The 19,854-nt window shown below is 37.1% G+C and overlaps 1 protein-coding gene across 2 annotated transcripts in view; it reads right to left on the minus strand.

Moving 5' to 3' along the window:
* MLLT3 (MLLT3 super elongation complex subunit) overlaps positions 1 to 19,854 on the minus strand; it is a 118,850-nt gene that overhangs the window by 9,572 nt on the left and 89,424 nt on the right. For both annotated transcript variants that reach the window (XM_064642822.1, XM_064642821.1), the window contains 5 exons: positions 10,340 to 10,418; positions 6,863 to 6,995; positions 5,230 to 5,329; positions 2,319 to 2,390; positions 448 to 519 (listed from right to left, as the gene is read on the minus strand). In XM_064642822.1, coding sequence (XP_064498892.1) covers positions 448 to 519; positions 2,319 to 2,390; positions 5,230 to 5,329; positions 6,863 to 6,995; positions 10,340 to 10,418 — 456 coding nt within the window. The remainder of the gene's footprint in view (positions 1 to 447; positions 520 to 2,318; positions 2,391 to 5,229; positions 5,330 to 6,862; positions 6,996 to 10,339; positions 10,419 to 19,854) is intronic.

Consider the following 19,854-nt stretch of genomic DNA (forward strand, 5'->3'; position numbering starts at 1 on the left):
TTACTTGTTCCATGACTTCAGAAGATTCACTGAATATATTATGTCCTTCCTTAAAGTGGATTAGACTTTGAATTCCGTGTTTTCTGCCTGCCATATTAAAAACCACTTTAACAGTTTCTGAGAAAAGGCTGGTTATTTTCAGGAAAAAAGCAACAAGATTTTTACCAAGTCACAGCTGTATCCATTCTCCCATCCCATTTTAATAATTATTAACACAGTATGCTAAGAAACATAACAATGAATTGGTGAAAAATTTAGCTCAGACAGGCATTTTCTTAAAATTGGTTTTTAGTGTGAATTTAAAGTATGTGTAAGCTTTTATGGATTATACAGGCTTGAAGGCTATTAAACCTGATAACAGAGTTTTAAATGAAGGCAAAAAAAAAATAGATGTGACTTTATCATTTCAATGAGCATGCTGTGATATCGGATGAGAGTGCTCCTCACCTGCTGCAGTACATGTCTCTCTCTCAATGTCATTAATCTTCTGTGGAGCTCTACCAGTTCATCGAGATATGCCTAGAAACAAATCCCCCCCATAAACAACTTGTTAAATAAGTCACAGCTATATATTTCACAAACGTCAGATGTCTTCAAAACCAATACAAATGGAGATGTTATTTTCAATCTTAGAATGTCAGAATACCCTGAGTTGGACAGGACTCACAAGGATCATCGAGTCCAACTCCTGGCCCTGCACAAAACCATCCCCAAGAGTCACACCATGTGCCTGAGAGTATCATCCAAATGCCTCTTGAACTCTGTCAGGCTTGGTGCTGTGACCACTTCCCTGGGGAGCCTGTTCCAGTGTCCAACAACCCTCTGGGTGAAGAACCTTTTCCTAACATCCAATCTAAACTTCTCCTGAAACAGCTTCAGGTCACATTCCCTCGGATCCTGTCACTGGTCACCAGAGAAGAGATCAGTGCCTGCCCCTCTGCTTCCCCTCATAAGGAAGCTGTAGATTGAGATGGGGTCTCCCCTCAGCCTGTTCTCCAGGCTGAATAAGTCAAGTGACCTCAGCCACTCCTCATTTGGCTTCCCCTCAAAGCCCTTCACCATCTTCACTGCCCTCCTTCGGATGCTTTCTAATAGCTTTAGATCCTTCTTGTATTGTGGCACCCAAAACTGCAAAAAGGACCTGAAGTAAGACCAAGCTCTTCTTTGAGCTGTATTTTCTTATTTAGAAGCCTGCCTTTCTCTAGCTTAATGCAACCCAAGTACAAGTTCTTGTGGTTTTTTGATAAAAAAACTGACAAAAATCAGATGGTCATTTACTGTAGAAGATAATATATATATATCTCTACTGCGCCAAAAGGCATCAAAAGACTGCAGACGCCAAAAGAGTATCTTTGAAATATCTCCCACCTTGTGATGTAATAACAAAACCCAAATCACAATGAAATCCCTCGTTCTCTCTAAAGCTATGTAATTATTTCTTTTGTGTCAACAGGAAGATATAAGGGGAGAGGGATTAAGCAAGATTAATTAAATGGTAAATTCCACTGCTTCCTTAATGGAATGTCAAACACATCCCACCTCTCCACCCAATTATCAACTTTCTCCTTCAGCCTGAGACATCAAAAAACTTTTTTTTGCTTTTAAGGAGAAAGAGATATGGCATCCAACTTAAAAATTCTAAAAGCATATGGATCAGAGCACTAAAAATCTAGCTGCAGATACTGCAACTTTCATCTCTTGCGTTGTGTTATTGCAAAATACAAACCTTCAGAGGAACTTGTCCACAGTGGGCAATTGTGTTATGTTTACTCACATAAAGACTGAGAGCTCTTGCCCACAGCCAGCTGACATGTTTTTAAACAAAACTGTCTTGCTCAGTGTTAAATTAACAGTTGCTTCATATCATTCTAGTTAACATGCTAAAACTGTTTTTGCCACTTCCTAATGCACAGCCTTCAGAAAGGATTCTGGAAAACACATAGTTGGTTTTTTGTTTTTTCATAGTTGATTGATATATTGGCTAGGAATATGTCTGTGAATTCTCATCTACAAAAATTATCACTTCCTCTGTGAAGCACAGTACAAACTCATCGGGGAGAGTAGATAAAATAAATAATAGATAGTAGATTCCCAACTGGTGACATTTGCCAAACCACATGTACTGAAAAGAAGGAAAAAAAAATTCAAAATATGACAGAAGAAGAAAGAATTGCAGAAAAAAAATGGAGGGAAAGATCTGCACGTAAAAGAACACAAAGTCAAGATGTACTTAGGTTTTCATTCTCTAACAAAGATTGGTGTCTAGTAAATGCATTAGTATCATATTCTGAAGCAGTTTATTGTTATTTCTTATTTACCTTATCACAATCCCCATTCTTTATTTGTTTGTCAGGTTTGTTTTGCTTTATTGGACTTTTCACTTCTAAAATCTGGAAAAGAATGAAAATCCCGTAAAAATTAAATGCATTATTGGATACAATTACAAATGGAAAATTCTGCTATTGGTTAATAATTCAAACTCAAAACTGAGTTCTTCATTCTTTAATCCATATAACCTACTCATATTTTTCAGAATAAAAAGTAGCTTACAGTAGAAAATGATGAGCTGTTGGAACAAAGTGGCAGTGATATTGTTAATCCTTAAAAGAATTAATTTCATTAAGCCTTCCTTAATTTCATTAATTTCACTTAAAGCCTTCCTAACACTTTTTTTTTTATCCTTTTCATGCTGGTAAAATAAGAGTATTTTGCAGATACAAAATGATGCTGAGGGTCTTCCCAGTGTTTTTGAAATATCACATGAGCAGTGTATTTTTCCTGTTTTTTTCTCCAATGCTATCTCTTTTCTTTGACAATAGAGTTTGAAACAATCTTTGAAATGATCACATGAGTTGTAACTGAAAAAGAAAGTGATTGAGAGCAATTTCTTTTGCACTTACATAGTACCCTTCCTTCAATGCCATTCAAACCCATTTACTATCACACATACAAATCTAGAATGCTTCATTTGCTAGTGAACCACAGTCAAGAAGAGTATATCAATAAGCAGCAAGACACATGCTTAATATAAAACTGTTAGGACTAAAGGCAGGAATATTTTGGGGGAAAAGAATTGTTGATTGTTCTTCCATTTTTTTCCACACAGAACACATTTTTTGAAGTTAAAAATAAAAAAACACCATGTCATTCCTCACCTGGAATATAACTAGTTCTTCTGAAGAACATCAAAGAAAACTAAATAATCACAGATGATGGGAGATTATGTTTCACATTTCATTGTGAGACTAACATCACTAGCATGATTAACTCCAAATCCACACTAAACAGTCATAACACAGAATAAAACGCAGAATTAAAACAAGGAAATAAGCCTGTAAAAAACAAGTCTTCTACAAGCCTCATTGACAATTTTCCCAAGTCTCTCTCTCATTTCTACTTCCCTTGGTAAAAATGACTAAATTACATATATGCTTCCCGGGTGACCAGCATCATAAGAATTACAGCAGGCAGGCAGCTATTTCCCCTTAGAGAGAGAGTGACTGCAGATCTGAGTTAATCTTACATAAAGAGTTATTTAGCCAAGAGTGAACAGAAATCAAAACATACATTTTAAAAGAAAAATCCCAGTTCTTCTATTCAACACCCCCCTGGGGTTACTGCTGTTTAGGCCAGTGAAAGAAAAGTCTTGTTTTTAAAAAAAACCCCAGACCTCTAGTCATGAATCCAGTAACTTTTAGATGCTTTTATTGTTTTCAGAGGAAGAAGATTCTTGGTTTCAAATAGAACCCTAGCAAGAACACAGTATATTTGAAAAAGTTGCTTCCTTACAGTGCTCTAGATGTGTAGTTTGAAATCTAACATCTTAAGCACTCTTGTTTAGTTGAGATACAGCACTAATCACATCTGAGGAAGCTTATACAAATACTAATTCTATCTTAGCTCTTTGGTTCTATGAATGAACTTAGTCAACAAAAACCTAATTTCATCAGTAAAAACCATCATCCTGGTAAGTAGCATTACACTATCAAGCAGAGGGTTAAGATGTGGCTAAAACGGTCCATACAATTTGAATTCTCACAATGACTCCCTAAATTTCTGATTTTCATCTTATTTACAAAATTCAGCCTAAGTATAGAAATGGAAGAAGGTATGTAGCATTCAGTTTTGGCTGGCACACAGCTGTTGCTCAGTGTGTCTAAATGCACAGGTAGACCTTCTGTTATATCACCAAAAGGCAAAGGAACACGAAAGACATAACCGAGTGGGCTGCCAATATTGAGACTTATAATTACTTAACAATTACATTGCCTCTGTAGAAGTTAGTCTTCATTAAACAACAAGTCAAAGATAAGTGTTTTATTTTTCTTGTGTTTATGAGCCCAGTACATGAAATATTCTTCATCCTTATAGTTAGCTTTTTATTTTACCCCAAAAGACTCTCTCGAAAACTTGTAACTTCTGTACAGATAACTTAGAAAAGTCTACAATGTTTCTGGTAGATAATAAGAATATTTTCTGGACACAGAATTACCTTCTTTCTTTGCACAAAGCACTTCCTAGGTTTTTTTCTTTTTTTCTACAGTGTATTTAAACTTAAATAACATGAATAATAATATTTGGGTTTGCTCTATAGCTTGTATTGGAAACCTTAATAGAAAAACAAGGACAAGTAAATAATATCTGCCAGATAATTAAAGCAGTTAATCAAAGAAATATAGAAAAGTCTCATCCTGAAACTCACCATCTAAATCACAAACTTTTGCTAATACAGGTAGACACTATTCTAACTATATCAAAACTGTAAGCAGCCATTTATTGCCAGTAAGTGTCATAACTGCTTTGTGTATGATACAACTGACACTGGGAATGTATTATTGTTTGTAACTTGTATTTTATTTTATAAAAAATATAAGCTTTTATGTTTAATTTTTATATTTAGAGAGCCTTACTTTATGGTGGCTGAGGGCGAGGCAGCATACCAGAAGCATTTTGTAACTCTAGGTAATTTGATTCTTTTCTTTGAAAAACAGAACTACCTTATGTTCCTACCTCAAAATAACTTGTGTTAGCTCTTACAAATCTGGAACAAGTACTCTAGTGTGAAGTAAAAACTATTGTGTCTGCTAGTGGAGTAAAAAATATTGTATCTCCTAGATAAGCACTGGTGGGGTAGAGGGCATGAGACGAACGAATAAACTCCTGAGTTTGATGTGAACTGTGTCTACTGCTAATACAAACCCCAACTGTATTTTTGAATTCTGACTTTACCTGGCTGTTGTTGGTTTTCAGTAAAGGTGGTGCTGGTTCATGACGTAGCGGTGAGGAAGCTGAACTGCTATCACTGTCGCTGCCATCACTCAGACTAACCCTATGAAAAAGAAGAGCCAAAGCATTACACCTGCAGACAAAGGGCTGTCAATAGGGTGAACCAAGCTTGTATTTTGAGGTATGAACTTTAAATGACCAATCTCTTGCTAAGCAAGCCATCAAGGTCACATGGAAGAGAGGCATCTGAGCAGGCCTGCACTCTGGAAAAAGCTCGGTGTAGCACAAAGAAGGAGGCTGCCTACCTGCACTTGTTGAGATGAAGTGTTCAGTTAAAACAGCAGCCAATGTTACAAAAATGGATGAACAGCTACAGCATTATACTGCTGCTCCCAACAGAGTGAGTCCCTATCTCAGTTCACAGCCATGTGGAGGAAGGAAAGTGGTTTTTAGAGATACTCTTCTGCTCCTCTAAAAGCTTTATAAACAGCTGTGATTCCCACCTGAACAAGTGTTTTACTGAAAAGTTCCTTGTTTATTGTCATAAGTAACACATTTTTTCCTGGCTAAAATTTAAAATCTTAGCATCTCAGGAGAGGCCACATGAAAAAGCCCAGCTCCTCGTCAGTTTCACCCTTCATTTACTTAGGAACAATAGACAATACTTTTGCGAGGAGGGAGAAGGAGTTATTTGGGATAAAAAGAAGTTAGAGAAACATAAGCCTTAAGATTTCATTTAAAAACTGAAACAAAATCTCCACACGTGGAGACAAGTTGAGCTTGAAACAATCCTTTACACAATCACTGACACAACAAGTTCTCAAACTGCTAGTCATCTTGGTCTTTTGCTCCTTGATTCCATGTGCTACCATACACCAGGGAAGCAGCTGACATTCATTACCATTTTCCTATTACCTTCCCATTTAAACAGTAGCTGATACTGGCACTCAGGTGCTATGCACTAACAGCAAAACCCTCTGAATCAGATAAAGAACCTAATATGAAAAGCGTTTAAGAGACTGTTTCAGGCTTTCCATAACCTTCAACACCATTTGGATGGAGCTTTAAGCTACCCAAAGAACAGATAACTTCTGGAAAGCCTTCTGAAGGTTGCAGCAAGGATGCAGAAGCTTTTTTTAAAAAATTAATTTCTGTGACAGATGCTTGCTTTACCTTCTGATGCACTTTTATTCATTATCTACTGCATGCAGCATAGAAATTACTTGAAATTCAAATTTCATTGATTCTGATTCAATTTAACAACCTAATCTAAAACTAGTAAGCAGAGAGGTCTTGAAAATGAGATTTGTATAGAATAGTTTATCCAAAAACTGAAGGACTGAATTTTCTCTAATTTATGCCAGAAAGTAATGATGACTTCTCCCTTAAAGTCACAATCACATGAAATCCAGTAAAGTCAAATAAGGATTATCGTAACCATATTGAATAATACAGAAAGAGTTTGTATCGGGAATGGCTAATTTTGTTAGCTTTTAGAAGCTGCTGCTTTAAAAAGAGCCTAAATTTTCTGCACGTTTGCTACTTAGCAGTCTTCGAGAACAGTAGACCTCACTTCATTACTAACAAGCGCTACATGTCTTGGCCACCAGGCTACTTGCAAACACAAGACACTCACCTGCGACTCTTGCTTCCTCCTTGTGTATTTACAGGTTGTTCCAACTCAGAATCATTGTCCTTCTCATCTGCTTCATCTGATTCATCTTCATTATCGTCTGAATGCAGATCTTTCATTATAGACCTCAACAGACCTGAAACAACAGAGACAATAAAATACACTATGAAGTTCACTTTGCAGTGTTTTGGGCAATTCACCCAGTTTTGAAAACTACCCTCCCCACACAGTGTTGAGAGGGGAGAGTCTTAAACGTTAAGCATATGAAGTGATGCACTGGGGGCTTATGCTGCAGGGAGTTATCCATGAATCATTTACTCACACGAGCAACTCAGCTTCAACAGACTTACTCATGACAGTGGAGGGACTCATATGTTCAAGTGTTTGAACAATTTGCACCCTGGACTGTAGCTAAAGTAAGTAAAATACTGTCATGATAGGAGAAATTGACTTTTACTGTATTATTGCTAGAAGCATCCTTCTTTTGCATTGCTGGGGTTTAGTGTTTTTTGCTTTGTCTATTATACATGTGAGTAAAGATCTACAGGGGCATATTGATCAGCAATGTTACATTTGTTAGATTAATTCATGTATTGAGAAGTTGGATCTAACAAATCATTTTGACTAACTCATAATGGCCAAGGTAGTCTTTGTCTTCTTTTATATATTTAGCTTTAACTGTTCCTGTTATTTCAGGATTAATTTCAAGTTGAGTAAGCACTTTGCCTATGTTGATATGTACTAAGTACATTAATCCCACTCGACATCATGTTATCACTTTTCCTGAATTAACAAGAGGTACAAAGCTTGAGTTGCTCACAAAACTGCATTAAACTCAGTTTGGGTTTTGATTTTTACACTGTTTGCTATAAGAGACAGTTACAGAAAGAGGAATATGTTTAATAGACCTGTGAAATGTAAAACTACAGCTGCTTGAAATAAGAATAGACAAAAGCATATTAGAAGTGGGAAAGAAGCAAGACTGGTGCCACATTTAACTCTAAAGTACTGCTCATCTGAGACACGAAGCAGCAAGTAAAAGCACCAGCGATGGCTATAGGAACAGCAATTACTATTACAGTTGTGTAATTCCTTCAGCCTGAGAAACACAAAGTATTAACATGAACAAGATAAGCCTCCAAGATGAAGCTCTCAACTTCCTATTTGCTTATGGGGAAACTGAGTCAAGAAGTGTCCTCCCTGGTCACTGTCAGCAGAGAAGGCAGATCTGTCAGTCAGTGCCATACTCATGACAGGGACTCATGGGAGGAACAGCTTTATGGACTATTCCAGACCTAGCAAGGTTCAGGTGATAGGCATTTTGACTAGTTTTGTACAAGTGACTTCAAAGCCAATGTTGAGAATGTTTTAGCACTAAGGCTGCACTAGAACTTTTGTAAATTGGCACAGTTTGCGCAGGTTCATAACTATTGTTTCTTTTCTCTGTTTTCACACCCTAGGGAAGTAAACCAGATGGTGCTGATGAGCAAACTCCTGGTTAACCAGACATTTGACTAGGTGACAACGGAAGGAGAGCTATATAGAAGTGCTTCTTGTCTATGCACCTACTGCTGATCTGTAGAAGTATAAATTTTTAGGTATTTTGTTTCTAGCATTGGTCGCAATGTCACTGTTAACCTTCTGTCTTTGTGAACAGTTACTTTAAAATTCCATAGCAACCTTTTTAAGGGTCTGAAAAGTTGTTACTTCCTAAAGGGTCAGAATAGTTAAGGAGAAACTGAAAATTAATTGCTGCCCATTAGTTGCCCTTCGTAAGGAAAAAGAAATATTAGAATAAGCCCCAATGACAGAAGAACTTGGAAGAACCTTAGGTTAGCCCACTGCTTATGCAAAAAGAGGTGAAAAAAGTTCATGCTGTGGTTTTTTGACACTTGAGAGAGTGCCGGAGTCTGAATCAACAGAAAAAGAGAAACAACCCTAACAAGTAACTTCTAGTTATGGGAAAAAGTATGGCTTTTTACCAGAGCACAACATATGGTGTCAACATGCCAGGGTACACCCAGTATGTCATTCCTTTGATATACAAATGCATGGCCTGGGCAATGAACATATTTAGCTAATTGGAATTTCTGGAACTCCCAGAAAGAAGCAGTAATCACTATTTACTGTGGCATGAAAGAAAAGATGTATATACCCCTTGCTCTTCAGAGCTGTTCACATCAGAGGACAAATCTCCCCTCTGTTCCAGAGAAGGTATAAAGAACTGAAAGACAACCTGCAATACCTCTTATATATGAACAGAAGAGATGGATGGGACCAGTCTGCTTAGAAGAAAACACTAAGTCAAAAGGTTTTTGCCCAGCATAAGAAAACAGACACAGAAATGGGTACGCAAATTTTTGTCTTGTAATGGACAGTTCACATCACTAAGGCAGTTTTCATGAGAATGAAAATGGGGTTTCAGAAGAAGTGTATCTCTTTATCCCTAGATAAAAATAACTGCCTGAAGCCAGTCAACCACAGCTCACTTTAGTTCTTGCTTTCTTTCACGCAGAGTAACACCGCCAGAAAACATTAGATTTTTTTTGCCCGAAAACATTAGAAAATCAGTACCAGTGACCTACAGAAAGGCAATAGGACAGAGATTCATCATGCATAGATATATTTAAAAACAGTCTGCCTGAAGCACTAATGTATTGTCATAATCTTAAATCAAGTCTACCACTGTGGAATATAAATGGATAAAACAGAAGACAATTTTGTTTAGTCAAAGGCTGCTTTTTTAATGCTCCTTATCCAAACAACAAAACAAAAGCTCATTAAGAATGTATCAGTTGTACAATCTTATAAACCCAGGGAAAGAAGCCAAGCAGGAACTAAGTAGTTTAATAGATCATGTAGAATGAATCTCAACTTATTTACAGAAAACATGCCCTGGCCAGGTCTCTGGGAAGAAAAATGCATTCTTTACTGAGTTCCAAGTAAACTGAAATTATTAGCCAAAAAATCAAAATGCAAACCTAAAGTGTAACCCTCATCCTTCCCTGCCACATAGCTGAAGTAAATACTCTATGCTCTTACTTTCCAATACTATGGGAAGATCACAGCCCTTCAAAGGGGTCGATGTACACAAATTAATGGATTTCCATGGGCTTCCCGCGGCAAGCCACACACTTCCAGAGCTTCAGATAAAGCCAGGTGCCATGATAACTAACTCTGCGGAAGGACAACTCAGAAACAGAAGCTCTTTTGAGTTTACCATCTGTTAAGTGACTGTCATGTATTTAATCCTTAAAAACAAACAACCCTTACATCCTTTTCTCAGATACCAGTTTCTCCTCTTTTATTTTGCCCTTAGCTACATCTGAAAACAACATGAGAAAAAGATTTAAATCAAAACTGTAGCCAGTTCAGGCAATGAAAGGCAGAAGAAAAGCGGTAATGAGATGCCACCAGTTCTGTTTTTATTAGCCCCTTCATTTCACACATTCCTTTCAATTCTTTTTCCTCTATTGGTACCTTGTTGTCTGCTGTTTTGAGATGGTGTAAAACTGGAACTGGAACTGGAGCTGGAACTGGCAGGACTCGGCTGTTCAGACTTCAAAGGAAAGAAAAAAAAGAAAATAAATAACATTTTTAGAAACATTTTTTTGCCTAAAACTCTTACTGTTAGTTACTGCCTAAAGCATTTGATCAAGAAAAAAGAACTGTGGAACAGAATAATGCTTAAAATATCTTTATTTCAGGTGTCAGTAAGGCAAACATTGTGAGAATTGCTCTTGCACTCACCATACATACACACTAATACATCATGTTTAGTTCTTTACTAAAGCCTAACAAGAAGTTTCCATTGCCTTGTTTGAAATGCTATAAAACACAAGATTCTAAATGAGTTTATAACAGACCTAAGGCATCTCTGTCCTTGTCATACTGTAGATGCAACATTTTCCAAATTACCAGTGATCAGGTAGAACCAAAAAACAGAAGACCTGAGCAGACCACACTAAATGCCAGAAAATCTCAGACAGTTTTCTTTTCTCTTCCTTAGAAAATAAGTCTTAAGATACGGATTCGAAATAAACTTTTCTGCTGTTATCAGATTTCTGCTAATCCTAACACTTTCCATATGTATTAAACCCCTGTAGATTACAGATTGAACCAGAAGGATTGCCTCGTTAAAAGAGAAATTATCTAGAATTTACCAGTTGCAAAAAACTAAATTTTTAAAAGAGTTATTCAAATAAGTATATATCATTTAACAAACAGTACTATACATTCTTTTTCAACTGCTGTTTAAAATGTGTACCTTTCTCTCTAAAATTGATGAGAAAGACCTATTGCTTCATCTAAAAATTCTGTATAATTTTTCTCATAGAGGTTATGGCTTATGAGGATAGTATTGAAGAGTCTTGCTTCCTGCTGCCAGGTTGCATGTCTCCATATTCCTTTTTGCTGTTTCTTAGACTCAGCGGCTTGAAGTGTGTGGGTGTTGGTACATACTTGCACACTCATCTGTGTACATGAGGCAAAATACCACTCTGGTATGTTGGTAGAGGGGATGCTAACAGAGTACATAAAAAAAGTGGCCATACAGAAAGAATAGTGAAAATCGGATTAGGAAGTAATTGTCTAAACATATACTATTGAAACCTGCTTACACTTTAAATTTCATACAACTGTGATGTGTTGTCCAGGCTAACAAACATTTTGTGACTCTCCTTGCCAGTACAATATCCCTCATGATTAAGATAGAACTAAATTTTTCTCAAAAATGACAGCAATAATATCCAGTCTGTAAAACTCAGTTTTCACACAAACAGGCTATCTAAGCTTAACAGTTGCTTTTTCTCCATAAATCAATCTATTGTTGCCCTTCATAATAGAGCAGGCAGATTTACCACCATTTGTTGCCTTTTCTCACCATGAGAGATGTCTATTTGGGCAATAGAATCCTTGAGAAAAACACCATTAACATCTGCTCTCCTTAAATCAACATCAGCTCCAGTTCTCACAGACACATAGTCAAAATACAAACTTCACCTGACTCTGTGGGTATATACTGCTTGAACACAAGTGAGTTAACACTGTGCAAGGAAACCCAACCCAACCAACAACATGACTCATTTCTCAGTACCTAGAGAGATTCTTACATTGTCCACAGCATCAGACTTTTTGGAAAAACACTGCAGCATCACTCGACGCTGCTACAAAATCCAACTACTTTTGAAAGAAACCTTTTTTCCTTCCTGAATTTCTGTAAAACCATACAAAATTTTTAGCAGTAATTATGATAATATGAAACAGACTGCAGTGATGAAGAACAAGAGTCAATGCAAACTTAAAAGACATCAGCGAACTAAGTCCAGTCTTTCAGATTCAGGCTATTCTTAAAACATCTGTCCATTTCTGCTTTTTGTAGCAAAATTACTAGCTGAGAACTGGTTTCTGTACATGTCCATTAACTGCATTTTTCCGTTACTAATTTCAACATGAACTTTAATAACTGTAAAATCCATTCCCTTAAAAAATAACAAATACTAAAAGACTATATTTGGCTTAAAATACTTTCAAACGCTAAAACTCTAGGAAGCAAAAATCCCATGGGCACAGAGACTGTGTCACTATTAAAACTTCACTACTTTTTTTTGAACTAGTTTACTTGAATTGAAAAAGGGGGAAAGACCTGGTCTCATTCACATGAAAATACCAATGAAATTGCTCTGCATTAGAGTTTTCTCTCAATATTAACTAACTGAGTCAACATCACAGGAAGGAATGGATATAAATACATATAAAATTGTAGAATATTTGAGAATTCAAACCACAGAAAGTCCCAATGAAACACATATGATCATCCATACACTTTTAAAAAGGTTCCTAATGACTTTTTAAACAATTTACATTATTTCCTTAAAAAGCTCCATCTGAAAATTTATTCCAAGAAATACAGATCAGCATAAATATGAAAATTGTTAAGCATCAGAAATGAAACCTACATTTTTTGACTTAGAAATCAGGGTGAGAGTGCAACCAGAGGAAATAGTTGCTTTCAACATAAGAATGAATGTTATTTGTAGGAAAAACTTATAGAAGGAACTACAAATATGCCTTCCATATATGAATATGGATTAGTGCCGACAGCACTAGTTAAGAAAGGCTGTCTTTTTTCACTTAGGCAATGTTTTTTGACAGTTTTACAGGCTCTTATCCCAAGGACTTAGGTATTTATGGCCTTACTCACGGGTTCCTAATCACCGAACAGATTTATTTTTTTTATGGGTTGAAATTAGCTAAAGGGTGTCCTTCGACAAGAAAAGCTTTAAGACAGTGCCAGCAAAAAGCTTCTCTCATATGGCCTTTTTCTGTTTTACCAGTTTTCTCTTCCTACAGACAGGCTAATGAGAATTTGGGCCCAAACTGGTCATTAGTGCAATGACCCGATATGATTTATTGCATTCTTAGACAGTCTATTTCATTTTAGTGTTCTCACACCGATGCACAGGAGACAGTGGCTTCTTTATTAGGCCTGATTGAGGGATTCTGTGCTTTAAAACAGTTCAGCAAGAAAAGGAACTTTTCTTTGGCTCAAGTTTTCCCTGAAAAGGTACCTTTTTCACCAGCTCTAAATCACTTGGCTTCTGTAATTTCCAAAGTCTTGTCCATTTTTACAAGTAGTGCAACAACTCTCTCTTGAGCTGCAAACAAGTTTCAGGCAAACTCATCTGTTTATGATACAGGATATAACAGAGCTGTTTCTGTAATATGTCATGGTTGCCCCGATTTGTACAACTTCTTGGGGCTGTCCTGTGCAGGGCCAGGAGCTGGACTTCGATGATCCTTGTGGATCCAACTCTGGACGTTCTATGATTCTATGACTCTAAAAATAATGCCCATCATTTAAAGCTCCTTAATAATTCTTACATTGAGAAATAGAAGACATCTGTAGGTGGGTGACAATGGCTTTTCTTGCCTTCCCCTGAACTGTTCTTAAGGGAACCTTACATATTGTTTCTTGAAATAAACTTTAAGTGACACAGCAATATCTCATTTCATATCAGCCTGTTTACTTATTTCCTATTTTTAATGCAGAATAGTCTAAAGATTTATGTTTCCATTGCTATAGAATCACAGAATTAGCCAGGTTGGAAAGGACCTCCGAGATCATCAAGTCCAACCCTTGATCCAACACCGCCATGGTTACTAGACCATGGCACTAAGTGCCACATCCAGTCTCATCTTAAAAACCTCCAGGGACGGAGAATCCACCACCTCCCTGAGCAGCCCATTCCAAGGCCTGACTACCCTTTCTGTAAAGAATTTCTTCCTAACATGAAAAGTCTATATACTTGAAACTGCTTATAGCTGAGCACTACTTCCACTTCCACTTTGTCCAAAGTTAGAATTTCAGGGAGGAGGAACATGTTCCCCAAGACAAGCCTTCTTCTCTAACAGGACTCCTACACTTACAACTTTTACTGACATTTAAGTGCCTAGTCACTGACCACTGCCTCAGCTTTTAGTAATCAACCCATCTGCTGCTCACACAAGAGGTTCCCTCTGAACATCAGGAAACACTTTTTCATTGTGAGGGTGACCAAGCATGGGCACAGGCTGCCCAGGGCAATTTTGGCATCTCCCTCCTTAAGAGACATTAAAAAAACATCTAGACAGGGGCCTGGGCAACCCTTTAAGTGGCTCTGCTTGAACAGGGCAGCTAGACCAGATGACCATAAGAGGTCCCTTCCAACCTCAACCAGTCTGTGATTCTTTAAATTTGAAACACATCCTTCATTTAACAAATAGTATCCAGAATAGACTCTAAATTAAACTTTGCAACTGTTTTATTTGAACAACTGCACTGGATGAAACGAGATTTCCATTTCCTTAGAGACTGTCCTACTGAAACATGTACCTATTTTTGAAAGAAAATAATTTTCCTTCTATATTTATGTACACAATTTTTCTTAGCTTTATAAATCAAAAATAGATTTGAGACAATGCTAACAAGAACTCAGAAGTACTCAAGACTTAGAGAAGACTCATGTACAGAAGACTGAACTAACACGTGAATAAAAAAGTTCTTTTGCAGTACACTGTACAATACTTTTTCCTTCATTCATCATGGCTAGGCTTCGCGAACGAAGATTTAGGAAGGGTGGTGGCTTATGAGGCCAATACAAGATAGACATATCCGATTACAAAAGGCACAGCAGAAAGACTCCTTAGATGGTGTATTCAGCAGGATACGATTCTCTCTGCGTTGTCTTTTCTCCTCGAGAGTGATCCTGCGTGCTTTTTCAAAGCAAGTGGCAGCGTTGTAGATGGTGTGTCTCCAGGCCTCCCGATTTGAGGCCAGAGTAGACCAGTTAGGATGATCAATGTGGTCGAAGTTGAAGTGTTGTTTCAGGGAGTCCTTGTATCTTTTCTTCACACTGTATAATACAGTTGAAAGACAAAGCACTAGTGAAGGCTGTTAACCTGCAGGGATATTTTTGTTGAAGATACCTTACTGGTAAGAGTGGAAGACACATAGTAAAGTAGGCAAAAAAATACAGGAGAGAAGATTAAGGTTTCTCAAGTAGAACAGCTGAATAATAGAGTTTCCACAGATTTCAAACCTACAAGATGAGTAAACTAAGGATAAAATAAACTAAAAATGTGTATGGTCATGTGAGTATGAACATGCTCCTTAACAAACTGCAAGAGGAAACTGATGGAAGTTTCCAACAGGTAATCCCAACCAAGAAGAAAGTAGACTGTTCTGAATACATAGGTAATGCTGGCAAAGACAGGCTCATATGAAGGCTTTTCAAAATTGGTCTTAAAAACTGTTTTATCTAGACCACATTTCCTGAAATGTGTGAAAAGACATCAATATTTGCAAAGAATTGATTAAGTATGAGCAGCACCACATGGGGAATTTAACAGCTCTGTATTCTATTCAAAGTCAGAATTATATGGGAAAAAGATAGGGCTCACTGATGGAAGAGGAAGATATGCTCAATAAATTACTTGTTTGAAGAATATTGCTTATTTTGTAAGCTCCATTGCATGAAAGGCCTGTGATGACAGAATGGCAACTGTCCCTCTTCTAACCAAATCAGGGGGTTTTTTTAAGCCAAATTAGGCTGACAAGATATTGATTTTCCAAGAGTTTGACTTAACAATTTTTAAACTTTCCCTTTGAGAACTTTCACATATTCTTTATACAAAGCTCTCTTAAGCCAACAAAGGAGAGAAATGTGTTTTAGAAAGAAAGTCTAACCCTCAATTTTAATACTAGATACAAACCAGAAAATTCAGTCTAGGTATTAAAGCCAAGGTGACAGTTTCATTCAACTAATCTACATCTTCTGCTCTAATGGGATTAACAGAAGATAGGCGGTAGTTTTTCTGGCCAGGTCCAAAAGCTGCTGCGTTGGAAGGCAATCCTTCCTGATTCCCTTCTCTTGCCCTGTTTTTACTACTGTGCCCTACTTTACATATCAGAACTGAGAAGGGCCCATGTTGATGCACTCACAGTTAGTTCCAGAAATTGAACAGTTTGCAGTCACTTTTGGGGCAGCAGGAAGGTGGCTCCTAAATTCTCTCAGATCTGAGGTTCTGATGTTAGAAATTCACACACTCCTGTTAATGAAGAAGTAGTTGGAGAACCGTTTACTAGTAAAATTTCTTTTATGAGTGTTATTCTGCACTGTGTCTCAGCAGGTACTCACAGACTTCGCAAATTCACCGTAGGTCCTCTCTATTCTTATGTATCTTAAACTCTGTAGAACACTCCCTACACTAAAACTTTACTATGAGGAAACCTCGTCAAGGTCATACACACCAAGTAAATACAGACCTCAATATATGAAAAACAACAGCTTTTTTTCTGAATTCCTGCTGCAGAGTCCCTATGCACCGTCTTTGTTATTGCAGACCACTGACTTCCTGAACTTACGTCCCGGAAAATGAAAAAAAAGTCCAAACTTTCACCATAAACTACAGAGATCTAGTACAGATCTTTGTTGGCCTTGTCAGTTTTATAGCAAGCCTCGCTGCATTTAGTTTTTCCTCAGACTTAACTCCTGGGATTTAAATGATTATGTGAAAATCTCAGCTTTCATTTATTGTACATTCTAGTTCCAGTGAAAAGCTGGACAGAGAAAAATACAAAAATATATGCTGTACCCTAAAAAATTCAAGTCTCTAAAACAAAACAAAGCCCCTCAAACTGTTTTTCAAAATGTCATAACTTTTAGCCAATCTTGTGATACTGTAGACTGAACAATGATTTTTAGATGTTGTTTGACAACAATACACTCTACACACACTTTTCTCTATAGGTATTTCTGAGAGATCTGACAGTATGGTTCCTAAGCACTTGCTCTATGATAATATTATAATGTGTTTGTCTAGTAGTTTTCAAAAATTATCATGCATATTATATACAAACTATACAATGCTGATTCTCTGAGAAAAAAAAAAAACAACCATACAACAGATTTCTATTGTCTCACCAGCATTTTCCCATTTACAACTGACACATCTGCATGCTGTAACTCTGCTTACACATGTACTTTTACAAAAAATATACTACAAAAAGAAATACTCATTTACAGCCCCTTACCTCTCCCTTTCAAATTTAAAATGTTTTTGATAGTGTGATCTCAGCTTTACTTTGAGAGAGTTTTGCATCTGTTCCATAAGGTGTAATAAAATACTAACACAAGATAAAGACAAAGCAAATCTTTCAAAAATAAGAAAATTGATACTTGTTCATATTTAAACTAAATTCCACTCAACTGTTATAATGTAATGTATTTGTAATATAGTCAATAAAGGTAACTGAAGTTATTAAAAACATAGGTTATAACTGTATTATTTCAAATATTGGCTAAATGAAGATCTCATGTAGTACAAGCCAGATCAATCTTGAGTTTTATAGTGTTCAAAGGATAAAAAAGGCTGCATATGGCACAAATAAATCAAGTTGAAACGTCTTGTCTACAAACTGCTTCATTTAGCTAAAAGTGTAACATTTAACTTGCAATCTAGTCCTAATGGTCCTCTCACAAAGCAAATTTAGGTCACCAAGAGCACCAAGAATGGCTGCCTCTTTTGGCCTTGAACCTGCCTTTTCCTGCCTTGAACCTGAGCAACTTTGCAACTGAATATCCAGTCCAGAATATCCAGACCATGACTCTTTGCTTGATATTCCTGCTCAGTTGTGATATTTTACTCTGCTTGTGTAAGCACAATGCAATAAGCACCGTCTTGAAAGCATCTCTGTTTTCATGCACAGAATAAAGCTACAGTGTAGTAAGTAAACTGCATTAAAGCAGCACGGACAATGCAAAAATATTATTCATACAATGAAAGAAACTAAAATTGTCACAGACTGTATCTACTTCATTTTTTTGTAATGGTTTATACCATAATACTTTTGCAGCTGATAATTCAAATAGCTAATCACAAACAGGTTACTGACACAAACTCCTCCCCCTATTTAGGTAATGCCTAAAATGGCCTCACATAGAGGAGCAAAATAATTTGATTTATTTCTGTCCTAATCAAAACTGCTCACCAACTATGATATTAAAGGGCATAAATGTTGCAATGGTGCTCTGATTGGGGTAATCAACGTTGAGGCACCAATCCAGTTACTAATGCCCTGGTCCTTGTCATCCCCAGATCCGTGAGTATTCTTTCCTCAAGGAGCTCAGGCACTGGTAGAGCTGGCTGTTAACCTCAGCCACAAAATACCGCTCTGCTGTGGCTGATGGGGCCACAGTCACCTTATTGTCAGTCACCTTAAAGTCTCCTTTAACGTCGCTCTGAGGTGATGATACAAATTTTGTGGATATGTAAACAGATTCTATGAAGTGAAAATAGCTTCATTTATCCTTATCTTCCAACTCCAGTGTCTGAAATATTAATTCCTATAACACAGGACATAATTTTCCTCACATCTGCCAGATGGCTTGCAACACAGTTAGTACGCAGCAAGCAATTCCTTCATGGAAGTTCAGAGACCTACACCAAAAATAGGTAGCACATCTCAAGATAATTTAAAAAACCCTATGTACATTTCCTGAACTCAGGCTTACTGTGCTACACATGCGTGCAAGGACTGCCTTTTCACTGGGATAAAGAGAGCGTTAATTACCAAAGTTCCTGGTCCCTTCACAACCACATCGTTTTAAAACAGAGAAGTCTGATCACCAAAGCTATGTGCATTTACTTGTTTACAGCCCCAATGGGAATGAATGGCATAAGATATTGCTGCTCAAAAAAGAGGACTAGAAACTCTACCAACATAACCAATGCCAGAGGAAGCACAAATTACATGTTTCAGTCGGGCAGATAAAGATTTCTATTTTCAAGGGAAGATGCAAGCTGGCTTGGAGGTTTTTAATAGAAAAGATTAGGTTTTCTAGGAATTAATACAAACACAGCTGAATGTTTTACTCAAAGCTTTTTGTTTGTTTGGGAGTTTTTTGTTTGTAGGAAAAAGCATGAAGAAATTAATTTTGCGCCATCTTTTTCTAATAAAAACATAAGCTGTACTAAGGTATCAACTAAGCCAAGTAAGACAGCACTAATTAATAACAATGTAGTTAGTTAAAACAATTCACATCAACACTCTAAATGAATAACAATTTTTCTGTTGCCAGTGTGGCAATGTATGACAATCTTCAGTGAACACTCAAAATATTATTAAAATTGGTTGCAGGCATGACACTTTCCTTAAACAACAATGCTGCCTGGCATGCCCTGATTTTTCAGTGACAGAGTGGATACTGTTGTTGTGAGGGAACAGCCAGTCATACAGAGGGCAAGAAAGAATACTGCTGGATTACATCTGTTTTCACTTGTTCCCTCTAACAAGCTTACATGCACATCTCAATATTAGAAGAACAGCAACACATAGGCACCATCACCCTCGCATTTGGGGCAGGCACAGGAGCATCCCTTGCCCATTCCAAAAGGGCCCCCCAACATCCCTTCACAGTGCCACATCAAGTGCCAAGACCCAGCACAACCCCAGA

This window comes from Pseudopipra pipra, chromosome Z, assembly GCF_036250125.1.
Source record: "Pseudopipra pipra isolate bDixPip1 chromosome Z, bDixPip1.hap1, whole genome shotgun sequence".
NCBI classification, from domain to species: Eukaryota; Metazoa; Chordata; class Aves; order Passeriformes; family Pipridae; genus Pseudopipra; species Pseudopipra pipra.